Source organism: Montipora capricornis, chromosome 2, assembly GCF_036669925.1.
Source record: "Montipora capricornis isolate CH-2021 chromosome 2, ASM3666992v2, whole genome shotgun sequence".
NCBI classification, from domain to species: Eukaryota; Metazoa; Cnidaria; class Anthozoa; order Scleractinia; family Acroporidae; genus Montipora; species Montipora capricornis.
In genome coordinates, this window is record NC_090884.1 from 46,004,223 (window position 1) to 46,016,722 (window position 12,500).

The 12,500-nt window shown below is 38.6% G+C and overlaps 3 protein-coding genes across 3 annotated transcripts in view; 1 reads left to right on the forward strand and 2 right to left on the reverse strand.

The window, feature by feature from the left end:
- Positions 1-4,782, forward strand: part of LOC138024003 (autophagy protein 5-like) — an 11,995-nt gene extending 7,213 nt beyond the window's left edge. The window contains exons 5-8 of the mRNA XM_068871095.1: positions 1-23; positions 865-959; positions 2,221-2,275; positions 3,279-4,782. The exon at positions 1-23 is cut by the window's left edge and continues 62 nt beyond it. Coding sequence (XP_068727196.1) covers positions 1-23; positions 865-959; positions 2,221-2,275; positions 3,279-3,478 — 373 coding nt within the window. The 3' untranslated portion in view covers positions 3,479-4,782. The remainder of the gene's footprint in view (positions 24-864; positions 960-2,220; positions 2,276-3,278) is intronic.
- The window catches only part of LOC138024113 (dual specificity mitogen-activated protein kinase kinase 7-like), a 336,186-nt gene that overhangs the window by 98,749 nt on the left and 224,937 nt on the right, over positions 1-12,500 (reverse strand). The window lies entirely within an intron of this gene.
- On the reverse strand, positions 4,178-9,948 carry LOC138024011 (ribosomal RNA small subunit methyltransferase NEP1-like). The gene is made up of 7 exons (XM_068871106.1): positions 9,807-9,948; positions 8,246-8,347; positions 7,211-7,352; positions 6,756-6,814; positions 5,822-5,873; positions 5,573-5,670; positions 4,178-4,782 (listed from the first exon to the last, which is right to left on the reverse strand). Exons 1-7 carry the CDS (start codon positions 9,924-9,926, stop codon positions 4,669-4,671), a joined length of 687 nt encoding a protein of 228 aa, XP_068727207.1. The 5' UTR covers positions 9,927-9,948; the 3' UTR covers positions 4,178-4,668.

Genomic DNA, 12,500 nt, shown 5'->3' on the forward strand with positions numbered 1-12,500 from the left:
ACTTTGGCTAGGGCTAAGCAATGGTGAGTAACATACTGGTACTTGACTTTATCAAGCCATAGAATGCTTGCAGCTAGATGTTATAAATCCCTGTAATGAAGTGACTGATTAAAGTATTTTTTCTGAGAAAACGGAAAGGCAAGGATTTCTTTATTAATTTGTTTAGGGATTGTGATGTTTTATGATCTTGATGTACAGTTGTACATTCATTTGGTTAATCTTAACATTAATTTCATTACCATAATTGTACAATTATTACATATTATTATTGTTAAATAAATATGTTATTTGCCGGCCAGGAGGTCCATATTGGGAAAAACTGTGCCAGAGGTACATCTTGAGTATGCAGCCGAGGGCCATACTCAAGACCGAGAGCACAGTTTTTCCCAATATGGACCGACCTAGGCCAGCAAATAACATGTTTATTTTTTTCTATGGGATTGTTGTGAAAAGGCCTAAAATGTCCATTACAGAACAGAAAAAAATTGATGTTAACGAAAAAGGACCTCGCGGCTTGAAATAAAGTTGAGTCATGAGCTTCAAATCAAAGCAACGCACATTCACATTTACATTTTATGTTGTTTACGACACTTTTACGCGGTTACAAACTCTTGAAAAGTTTTTAAAGTTGGAAATTTCGGAGCAGTTCGTACTCAGGGTCTGGATGGGAAAATCTGGCAAGTTGTTTGTCCTTACCATTGTAACAATACCATAACAAAACATTAAAAATGCCTGGCTAGTGGCTACAAAAGGTGATCTTTTTGTGGGAAAACTTAAATGAAATCTCTGATAAATACTGATTTTTGCAAACAAGAGAACTTGCTTAATGATATTCACAGCTGTGGGTCATGCTATATCCAACAGATAAATTTGAACAATTTTGGGCTGTAAACAGGCGTCTAATGGAAAGAACAGGGGATGACCCAATCTTCAAGTTTATTCCATTTAGAATATTTCAGGTGAGCTATTCAAAAAAATCAGTAGACTCTATTGTGAGTGTTACAAACATGACAAGAAAACTTGTTTATTTGTCAAGAGAAAGTCTGAAATCATTACATTTAGGCTTTATCTTATCACACCCAACCAGTGTTTTCAAGGCTGACAAAACATTAATTTTTTTATTCATTCTTGGAACCGTCTACATTTGATTGGAGTCTTGGATTTTCTTTTTCTGCAAATCTGTCTGTCAGTTGCATAGTACTGTAATAACAATATGTTAATGTATAGTTTCCTCCTTTCAAGTGGTGTTCAATTGTAATGACATCATAGTAGCCTGTGAACGCGGGCTTATTTATGGCGGCCATTTCTCTCCCCCGAAACGGCAAAGCCTGGTAAATCAGAAACTTTCCAAAACCCGTTGGCAGATTGACAAAAATATCCCTCTTCTCTTGAATGATGTATTTGATGGACTCCTCTTGGTGTATATGTGTTATGCCATATCAATCACCAGAAATTCTTGTGGCTCACAGAAAAACATGATTTACGTGTTTACTACAAGAGGAATGTCGTCGTCAAAATCATCCCAGATTTTTTAAGCACTGATGCTTTTGCGAGCCATCATTCAGAGAATCGGCCAAAATCAAATTCCTTTTAATTATTTTATCGGAAGTGATCAAAAGTGTGGGAATAAACTTTCTGCCTGCTGTGCCTATTGGTGACAAGAATACAATTCTTCTTTGTTAGTCGTCAGGTACTTTCTTTATTTACTTTCTTTATTTAGTATGTTTATATTTATTATATTTGACCCGATTTCGCTTATTTTCGCTTGAGTATACAAGAGATCTTGACTGAGTCACATAGGGGTGCAATCAATCGTGCCTATTATTTTGATTTATTTTGAACTGATCCTTTATCCTTGATCCGGTGAACCTTGATCCTTCATCCTGTTTTTCCAGGGAACCGGCTGCCATGCACCAATCTGGATTTTTAAGAACTAAACTGTAATTTCTACATCACAAAAATCGTTTTGCAGCTCGAGCTCACAGATGTCCCTTTGTGGGGGAGAGAAACGACTGCCAGAACAATGTCTGCATTCGCAGGCTAACATGATAGGAGATGAAATCCAAATGAAACATTGAGGAGTTCAGAATCTAAATGGAAAATAGACTCAAAACTACATACACTATAAAAATGTAGATTTGAGCACCTTCAATATTTTATTAACAAAAATACCATCGTACCAAGATATTTGATATGTTCTTTAAATTGATAAAATTGCAGTCAGATTATCCAAATCAGTTTATTCAAGAGCTGTATAGACCTGTGACTGAAAATGGTGAGTGTGTAATGATTTAATTTTGTACAGTGCAAGGGTTTTACACAAAAAAATAACACAGGAGTTGTTAATTTACAATGTAATGTACAGCTAGCTGTAGCTAGCGTAAAGATGAATGCAGTGTCACCAAACAGCAATATAGGGGTAGCTATCGGAGGGTAATGTGAAGTGCTACACTGTAGTTTTCTACCCATGTAAACAATGTGAGCATTAGCCTTTCACTTCACGTTACCCTCCAATAGTTAATTTTGTTGAAGTTTAAGTGCTACATGGCCAACGTTTGAAAAAACGTAACCCTTCCTGGTAGTTTAGCAATATAGGGGGTTTGAAATCTCTAGAGACCCAGATAACAATGAAATGTACAACAATGCTGGAGAAACAAAAGGAGCTGATGACAGATCTATTATTTATGTCCACCATCTATCGTGGCAGCAATGAGGTGATAGAGCTACATAGCCTTTTGTGGTCTTCCAAAGGTTACTGGCGAAAATTCTTTCCTAATGATTGCAATTTAGTTCATTTGTTTGCTTTCCAAACAGTAAGGAAGTATCATAGAGTTGCTAGTAGCTAACATCTCTGACCACCGAACAGAACAACTTTAATTAAGAATCCCAACTGGCTGGAGGCAAACCAGTTGGCTATTTACAATTATACAAGTGCAGCCAGGAAATTGAACCAGGGACTACCTGAAACAAATTCAACGAGTGGTCAGAATGGGTCTTGAACCCAGGATCTCTGGATCTCAAGGCAAGTGCCCTAACCACTGAGCTGCACTGCCTCCTAAGAAGGTACCTGTCTAAGAAGTCAAAGATGTTATCTGTTAAAATTAAATTTTTAATAGTTAGAAATATTTTTTTATTATCAATTGTTGATAATTTTGTGCTTCAAAGGCTCTGTCCCAACAAGCAGCAAAGAAATTTGTGATGTGCCCCATGAGTAAAACAGTTTTTGAGCCACCTAAGAGTTCTTAATTGCCCACTCTTGTCATCATTTCATTTGGCAGGTGAGCAGCGCACTTTGAGTGACCTGTTACACGAGTTTGTCCCGGAGGTGTTTCCTGGTACCAGTGGAGTGATTGATAATGAATGGAGGGTAGTCATTCAAGGTGTTGAGCCTCCGCTAGAAACTCCAGTCCATTGGCTCAGTGAACATTTTAGTCATCCAGATAATTTCTTGTACATTGTCATTGTGCGGGTAGTATAATGTTTGTTAATTATTTCAAATAAACCCTTATCTTCTGCTAGAGGTCTTCACCAGAAAGGACTTTTAAGATGGTGTTGGAGGAGGAGATTAATTTTGGAGAAAAACAATATTCCTTGTTTCCGACAAAGTAAGGAATTTAGGCAAATATGAAATCTTTTGGATTTTAACACTAAAGAACGGACAAATGTTTTTTCATTTAAATTAAGGTGTTGTTAAACTCTGCACTGCAATTTTTCTTGCAACTTGTCTTGTGTTTTTGATGTGACGAAAGTTCTCACACTGCAAAATAAGTTGCTTGACAGGTTTTACACTACAATGTAGGTAACATTTCTTGCAGCTTGTCTGATTTTTTATGATCACCTTCAGGAGGTTAAAGAAACATTTTCATTGGCTCATGCCGCAAACATTTGAGAGACAAGTTGCAGGACAGATGTGGCACTGTGCAATACTTGCAAAATTATCTGCAACGTGTGAAGCGTTGCAAGGAACTCAATTCTACTTTCTGCAACCGTTTCTGCAACTTGTCTCGCAATGTATTTGGCTGTTTCACGGTATGTTACATTGGGCAATGTTTTATGCAACTTTTCTCACCATAGCATTGTGAGACATTAGTTGCACAAACAATTTCACAGTGTAACAGTGCCTTTAGTGGCCCCTATTTTTGTAAAAGTCTGATACCAACTTATCGACGTGAGCAGAAGGTTAATAATCTATTTTATTGCATAAAAAAGACCTTTCATTGGAGAGTACACCAGGTAAAGTTCATTAAAATCTCCTTCTGGGATCCAACGGGTGATCCAAATGGCGTTCTTTTTTCATCTTCACCGGTGGATTTGTGAAGTTTACACAACATGTACTTGTGCAGAAATTAAATCATTCAGCAAAGAGCAAAAAATTGTTCTTGCAGTATACAGAAAAAAGACTGTTCAGAGAGCAGAGAAGCTACAATTGTCACAGTTAGCAGTGAAATTTATACTTGGAATCCTGATGAATATTGGAGCAGCTAAAAATACTTGTTAAAGCTGTAAAGGCCATCCCTCCAATGATAATAAGCTGACTTTTCTGTCCATTTGATAGTCTCTTGTTTCTTTGTCTTTTTGATAATTTGTCCAAGTTTGTTCACCCATTTTGCTGCATGCTGAAATTATTGCAAATCCATGCACACTGTCCCAGTGTACAAAATTGTTCTTTCACACAACTCCCCAAGCCTCCTCAAAAGCTGTACAGATTTTTGAGCATGTTAGTGCTCCTGACAGAGGGTACTGACTGATTGCTACTGTTTCCTCAACATAGGGAACATCAATCTGAGAATGCATAAATAATATTATTTGCACATTAAATCACTATCAGATTCTGTCATAACATAGTTACTGGTAATTATGATCTCTGCAGGGCATTAAGGTGGCTTACTGCAGATCGAGATTCAAATCTGTGAAATTAAAGCAATAGAATGTCTTCCAGAAGTGTTGGTCACCACAAATGATGTTAAATGTAATTTTACTTAATAATGGGGAAATGCTAAACATAGTGACCAAGCTGCTGGACGGGGGACTGGAAACTAGACACTTCAAAGGCCTTTTTCTCAAAAACTAGCCTTACGACCCCATCTTAAAATTCCAGGATTTCGTTAGCCAGAAAAAGTAAATTATCATGTATAGAAAAAATAGTTAAATCTCTCAGACAGGTTTTTCTCAAATGGCAAAAACGTCGATTTACGTCTATTTTGATAGTATTATAAGCAAAACCTGTCTGATACTGTAGATCTTTTTAAAAAAGTGTTGACGGTTTCATCTTCATATTGTTTACTAATTTTAACCACAGCAAGACTTGGTGGTAAAAACCTGCCAAGACGTTTTGTATGGGAAAGCACTCATAAAATAACAAGATACCCATTCTACCTTCTTTTTTGACAATGACCATCTGCCATCTGGATAACTCATTGGGTTTATAGATACGAATTATCTGCTGGATTGTCATTTACTAGTATCTGCTGCACAGTGCTATCCACTTTTTCAACAACCAAAACCTGATCTCCATGCATTCTGATGGCATCTGAACATGTAACTTTAATTAAAAAGAACAAAGAAGACTTACAGATCCATGAGCCATGGCTCCCACAACAAAGACTATAGGCTCATCTCTTGGGATGACGTCTTTCAATTTTACAAGGTTATCAGAGTGGAAGGAGGTACCTGGAGAACATATAGACTTAGCATCATAGTAATTATTAGATGACTGAAAAATTTAAGAAAAACAAACAGAACCGAAAGAAAAAAATTGCATCAAAATTAATGTCATTTAGTTTGAATTTAAGATATTAAGTAACTCTTTCCAAAAACCCACCTACTTTCCGGCAGCCAGTTGGTAAATGATCTGTTACTGGATTCTTGATAACCTGACAAGGTAACTCTAAAGTCAGTTTACTTAATAATTATATAATTGATATTAGCTTGCACATAATGTATAACTAATGACTTATGCCAGAAGTTCATGACCTTGTTTGCGCTTAACTCTGGCTCAGAACTGGGATTTTTGAGTTTAGAAATTTGCTTATTTGGATGTAATGTAGCTCTTTTGTCCATATTTGGGCATAAAATTCCTGGCAGCTTTGTTCCAAGAAAAACAGTTGCAAGTTACACGCTTCAAGGTCATGTGATTCTGCTTGTGCAGAATACTGATATTTCATGGATATTGCATATTTTTCATAGGGGAAAATTATTACCTCAGTAATGCAAAGCGCGGGGACAAAATAAATTTTAGAATATTTCTCAGGATTGACTCAGCCAAACTCGACAAAAATCTGAGCATTCAGCAGTCAAATTTTTGACCCTCAAAATAATTACTGGGGGTACAGGGATGGAGTAGTGGTGAGTCTCAGAGCACTCGCCTCCCACCAATGTGGCCCGGGTTCAATTCCCAGACTCGGCATCATATGTGGGTTGAGTTTATTGGGTCTTCTACGGGTACTCCGGGTTTCTCCTGTCCTCAAAAACCAACATTTGACTTGACTTTGTTAATTGTTAATTTCAGTTTAAAGTGTCCCCAATTAGTGCTCCAGCGCAAGAACGACTCAACACTTAAATAAAGTTCCTTTCGGATTTTCCTTTCCTTTCCTTTCCAATCCTCAGTGAGGTTGCTATACCACTTAGCTGCAGGAGTCTTACAAGAGCTGTCTTTAATATTATGTAACTCTCTTTAATTATTAACCAAGTCAAAAAATTATTTACCATCTCTTCTACAATGTTTAAGAATTATTTCAGTTTTGTTCTATCTATACCTTGAGTAACTTTTGTGGTCCATCAGCAGCACGAATGCTCAGCTTGTGCAACAACTGAACTGCAATCAAGACAAGCAAATTAATGACAATTTATTATGATGGTTGATGAAAAGGGTGCGAAAGTCTGGGTTTGATTTGGAGCCAGAGCATGCTTATATAGGACTATTGACATGTTTTAATAACCTCGGTGTAATAATTATAGCAGAAAAAGAATAACCTGTCACCCATTACAAGTGCTCTACATGATTGTGTCCTCCTTCATGAAACCACTATCTTTTCTATTAAGGTTAGTGGTGAGAAAACCATACAAGAACTTTAAAATAAACATTAAAAAGAGATGGGGCCCCAGCGTTGTATATGACTACTGATCATGATACACCTGAAGCTACTCTGCGAACCTGAGGGAAACATTGATAAAGTATGCAAATACAGTTACTCAAGTCACTGCAGCCTACCCATCAGACCACAAAAACGATGAAATGTTCTTGGGATCCTGGTATGAGGGTTGATCTCTATGAGAACATTTCTCTCTGTGTGAACATAGACTTGCAGAAGTCCTGCTTTATTCAGTGGGCTGTCCATCAACATCAGTAGGCACTAAAAGAGAAAGATGTGAAGTAGGGGTTGCTTCAATTTATTGTCTAAGGAGCAAGCTTTAATAGTTCTTTATATAGTTTATACCCGTTCATGAATTATTGTCTCTTACCAAATAATATGAATGAGTATTGAAAAAGTGTTTTACCCATAGTAAATGGAGCACTACAGAAAGGCTTTTTTTTCCCATTTTTTTTTTGTTAAATGTGGCATTTATTTAAACATCAACATGAAAATGTTGACAGCAGAACAGAAATATGTTGATAATTAATGCAATAAACTGTCTTGTTTTACTGTTGTTTCTTTCTACGTACATGTAGATCCCTTTGGGATTAGGGCATTAGAAAATTCTTGGTGTCCTTAATTAATTAAAAAAAAAAAAAGCTCTAACACTGTCTGAATTATGCAAATTATAATTTTGGAAAGTAGGGTAAGAAATATGGCACCCGTATCTATTCAGGAGCTGCACTTAACCAAGTAAATATGGAATTTTACTAGTAAAGACTTCCACCCTACCTGCTACCAAAACTGCTAGAAATCTTCAAACCATGCAAACAACAACAAATAAAAAGAAGTTTTCATCTACATTACAAATTATGCCTTGTTCTTGTAATCTGTTTCATTATGCCTTAAAGGGCATTTGCAGTGACAGGAAATTTATTATTATTATTATTATTATTATTATTATTATTATTATTATTATTATTATTATTAGAATAATTATCAGAATCATGTGATTACCTTATACATGTAAACAAAAGAAGCCTACCCTATAGATGGTTTTTGTTTATAGCACCAACATGGCAGTGATGTCATATCATTCAAAGATACAATGTGTTAGTCATAACATTTGGATATTTTCAAGCTCTTTCAGCCATGTTTTATATTAGCCTTACCTGATGAGCAATGTCCGGCCGGGCATTAGCAGGGTCCCTCTTAAACTTTTTCATTATCCCTTTGTGCTGATCACAATTCAGCAATTCAAAAGTCTTTCCATTCTATGATAAAAATTTTGGCCAGTCAAGGAATGTTAATTAATCATTGGAATATTAACTGCTAAAAAATTTAAAAGAATTTCTTCTAGCAATGCAGATGGTCGGCAAACTTGATACATAACTGGTCAAGATGGAATAAATAAATGAATTCCCATGGGATGTTCTATTTATGATTTTTCTTTCAGAACCCACTTGACACATATATCTTGTTGGTGACTTTGACAAAAGATTCCTTCCAGCCATGGTCTGAGAGACCTCATCAACAGGGAAGGGGGAAGGAAGGAGGGGGGTATTCGGGTTCTAAATGGAACTTCTCAACGTAGCACGTCGCCACAGCTACGCTATGCTCTATGCCCTGAGATGTCGCAAAGATCGATCTTAAGAAAATGGAGAATGCAACCAGGCAGAGGGTAATGTAGACAGGCAGCGTGCTTTCTGTTTTTTTCTGAGACTCTTAGTATAGCCAGCGAAGGGTAAAATACCCTTTGAAGGTAACCATGTGAAAGCTATTGTAAACAAAGTCAATCCGACTGCAGACGTCTACGTCTGGCCATTAGCAAAATGTGGATCTGACCAGATTGGACCAGACCAGACCAGACCAGACTGGATCGGATCGGATTGACAAAACTCAGACCGGATCAATAACACCAGACAACGTGCTTGAATTCTGTGCCTTTCTCTCTTGTAGTCGTCTCCTCATTTACTGAGACTTGTCAAAATGTTTTTTTCCAAAGGTGATTACAGATTCCGAAGTGGAATTATCAAAGATACAATGTAACGAATTGACTGCGTACGCAACGGTTTTTTTTTTTCAAACATGAAAACTGAAGACAATTCTTTACTTTACCCCAGTCCCTTCTAATTGCACAATAGCCTGATTTAGCAACAGAACAGGAATGTCAGTTGACGATGGCACGCGCAACAAAAATATCCATGTCAGGTCATATTAGAGTAGAATCCCAACTATTCTGCGGGCTCTCATTTCGTCAACTGACATTCCCTTTCTGTTGCTAAATCAGCCTATTGTGCAATTGTCAGGGGCTGGGGTAACGTAAAATATTGTTGTCAGTTTTCATGTTTAAAGAAGTCAATTCACTTATTGACGACAATTTGTCACCTCGTATCTTTCATTATTCCGCTTCGGAATCTGAAATCACCTGTGGCAACAAAACATTTTGACGAGTCTCAATAAATGAGGAGACGACTACAAGAGAGAAAGGCACAGAATTCGACTTCTCCTCTCTTCAGCACGTTGTTTGGTGACCGTCTACTTTTGGCGGGGATTTTGTTCTTGATCCAGTCCGAGTTTTGTCAATCCGATTGGATTCGATCCGGTCCGGTCCGATCCGGTCCGATCCGGTCCGATCCGGTCCGATCCTGGTTTTGCCAACGTCCTCTGCGGGTCTACATTTTTTGACAATCCTAAAATGTCAGGACGAAGACTATCTACTTATTTAAGTACCTTGACTGTCTCTAGAGAAGCTTTTTCAAGAATCACTATAAGTCGCTTTCCAGTGTCCTTTTCTTCTAACGTTTTGGGTATTTTTCGTGGTCTCTCAAACTCGTTCTCTTCGTCCGCCATCTTGCACGTGACTGTTGATATCGAGAAGGCCAGGTTTCCCTTCGGTTGATAGCGAAGGACTGGGTAAAAACGAGTGCGAAAAAGTGACCTGGGGCCCGTTTCTCAAAAGTCCCGAAAACGTTTCGGGCCCGAAAAGCCATTTGTGAAACTACCAACCGCTTATTCTGGAAAGCCGATCTTTTAACACAATTTCAAGGTAACAAAAAGAAAACTAACTGTGAAGTTTGACGACCTAAATCCTCTCCGTTCTTGAGATACAAAGGAAATTGTGACACCCGAAAATGGCCCGTAAAGTTTCGGGACTTTCGAGAAACGAGCACCAGGGGCGCGTTTCCAGAAAAGTCCCGAAAAGCCATTTGTGAACTTTTACTGAAACTTAATTCTAACTTTGCTTTTTCTCCTTATTAAAAATCAATCCGAGAAGTCATGACCGGAAAAGTTTGGTTATAAAAATAGGAAAGATCTTCTGAGCCTTGTAATCAAGTAAGGTTCTATCAAAGCGTTTTCCAACCAAGTGGTGTTACTTCAAAAGGTGGCACCTCCTTTGTGAAATAATATTCATTCAATACAATGAATGGGAGAGATATCAGAGGTTATCCCAAAACGAGGGTATCCGCCCGGATGTTATCGATTTTTGATGAGGGAGGAAAACTGGACTACCCGGAGAAAAACCCTCGGAGTCAGATTGAGATCGACTGAAACTCAGCCCACATACGACCTCCAGACCAGGATTGAACCTGGGTCGCAGAGGTGGGAGGCGTGGTTGATAACCACTAAGCGCCACCCATTCAAACTATCAAATGGAAAAAAAAGAAATATGAAAGAAAAAAGGCTTTAAGAAAGGCCACAGCGCGTGCTTTAAACAACTTTAACTGAAGCTTTAGTTCGACTTTGCTTTTTCTCTTTATAAGAAAATTAACACGACAATTCAATGAGTTCCCAGTGCGTCAGCTTCTGTCAGAAAGGATTTAAAATTCGCATCTACTTTACAAACTGCCGCCGCGAATGCTTTAAGAACATTTATTGAAAAATTAACTGATCTAATGTGACCTGTGATTTAGACCCGCCGTGATCTAAGTCTTTTTCTCTAAAATTAATGCTTCATGGTATCGGTCAGTTTCCGCAATCCAAATAGTCAAATAAACCGTAATGGTGGGGGGTCCAAATCCACTAGCGGATTTGTAGCGGGGGGGGGGGGGCGGGGGGGTCCAAATTCGCTAGGACACCGGGCTGAGTTCGTACCGGTCTCATGTAAATGACAACAAATCTCAGACCGGTTTCAGAAATGTCCAACCTGTATGCCTTTGCGTCAGCGATGCATTTAATACATATTTCGTCCCGAAACCATATTTCGTCCCTGTTTCACGTAAAAGGCTACAAAAATTTCAAGTTCATACCGGTCTGGGTTGAATTATATAAATAATGGGCAAATTTAAAAAAAAGTGAAAAGTAAACAAAATCAAGAGTGTGTTCATGAAAATGCTTCTGTCTCAGAAAAAAAAATCCTTGTTAGTAAACGCGTTAACAAGCAACTTAGCTTGTAATAAGTTATATAATTCAAATTTCGGAATCAAGGGTACCGGTGGCATTTTTTTGTAGGTTGTTGTTGTGTCTCACGACAGAGAATGGACTCGTTCAGTCGAATAGTTTTATTAAACATGGCGATCTCTCAAACACTACTGAAAAGCACATGGCATGCGTGCGCATGTGAACTAGTAACACCGCTGAATAACTGTTGTGACATAGCATCCCTCCCCCCAATTACAGACACGCGTGTTCAACAAACAAGCAAAGTCAGTATAAGTTCAGTCTTTCAGGTGGTTTCCGTAACCGAGCAGGTCTAGCCGGTGTCCCCGTGCTGCTAAAGGCAACAGTCGCCTGGTCCTTTGAGGTACTGACAGGGGTGGCGCTAATATGTTCCTCTGTACTTGAACCCTCAATGTTGTCAGGTTTCGGGAACTGCGGAACTTCTCTTCTAATATTGCTTGCTGTTTGCGGAATAGCTGTGAACACAGCTGAGCTCTGTTGTTGTTGTTCGCCCCCTTGGTCAGATCTTAGGGGCAGGGCAGACCCCTTGAGTTGATCAATGTGTCTCCGCCAAACTGTGTTGGGTGCAACTCTAACTTCATGTGTTAAGGTCCCCTCTGAGCTGTTATGAACCCAGGCATCCACTTGTTTCCGCCACGATAGTCTCGGGCAACAACTTCTTGACCTACATCCAGCTTGCGTCTGTGCCTATTGCTTAGACTCAACTCCAGGTCTTGCTGCTTATCCTCTACTCTCTTCCGTATGTCGGGCTTTAGTCCATCAAGTCTTGTCCGAATATTCCTTCCCATGAGTAGCATGGCTGGTGTCTCCCCTGTTGTTGCATGTGGTGTTGTTCTATAGGCTAGTAAGAAGTTCGCCAGTTTCCAGGAGAGTGGATTCCTTTCAGTTGCTGCTGCTAGCAGAGCTTGTTTGAACGTTTGTACGAACCGCTCGGCCAAACCATTCGTAGCGGGGTGGTATGGCATTGACCGTATGTGTTTGATGTCGTTGTTTCTCATGAAGGATCTAAATTCTTCGGCTACGAAT

Coding starts and splice junctions, on each gene's coding strand:
- LOC138024011 (XM_068871106.1), bottom strand. CDS start 9,926: ATGGCGGACGAAGAGAACGAGTTTGAGAGACCACGAAAAATACCCAAA. Junction 8,348..9,806: donor CTTCTCTAGAGACAGTCAAG/GTACTTAAATAA, acceptor TTTTTATCATAG/AATGGAAAGACTTTTGAATT. Junction 7,353..8,245: donor GGCCGGACATTGCTCATCAG/GTAAGGCTAATA, acceptor TTTCTCTTTTAG/TGCCTACTGATGTTGATGGA.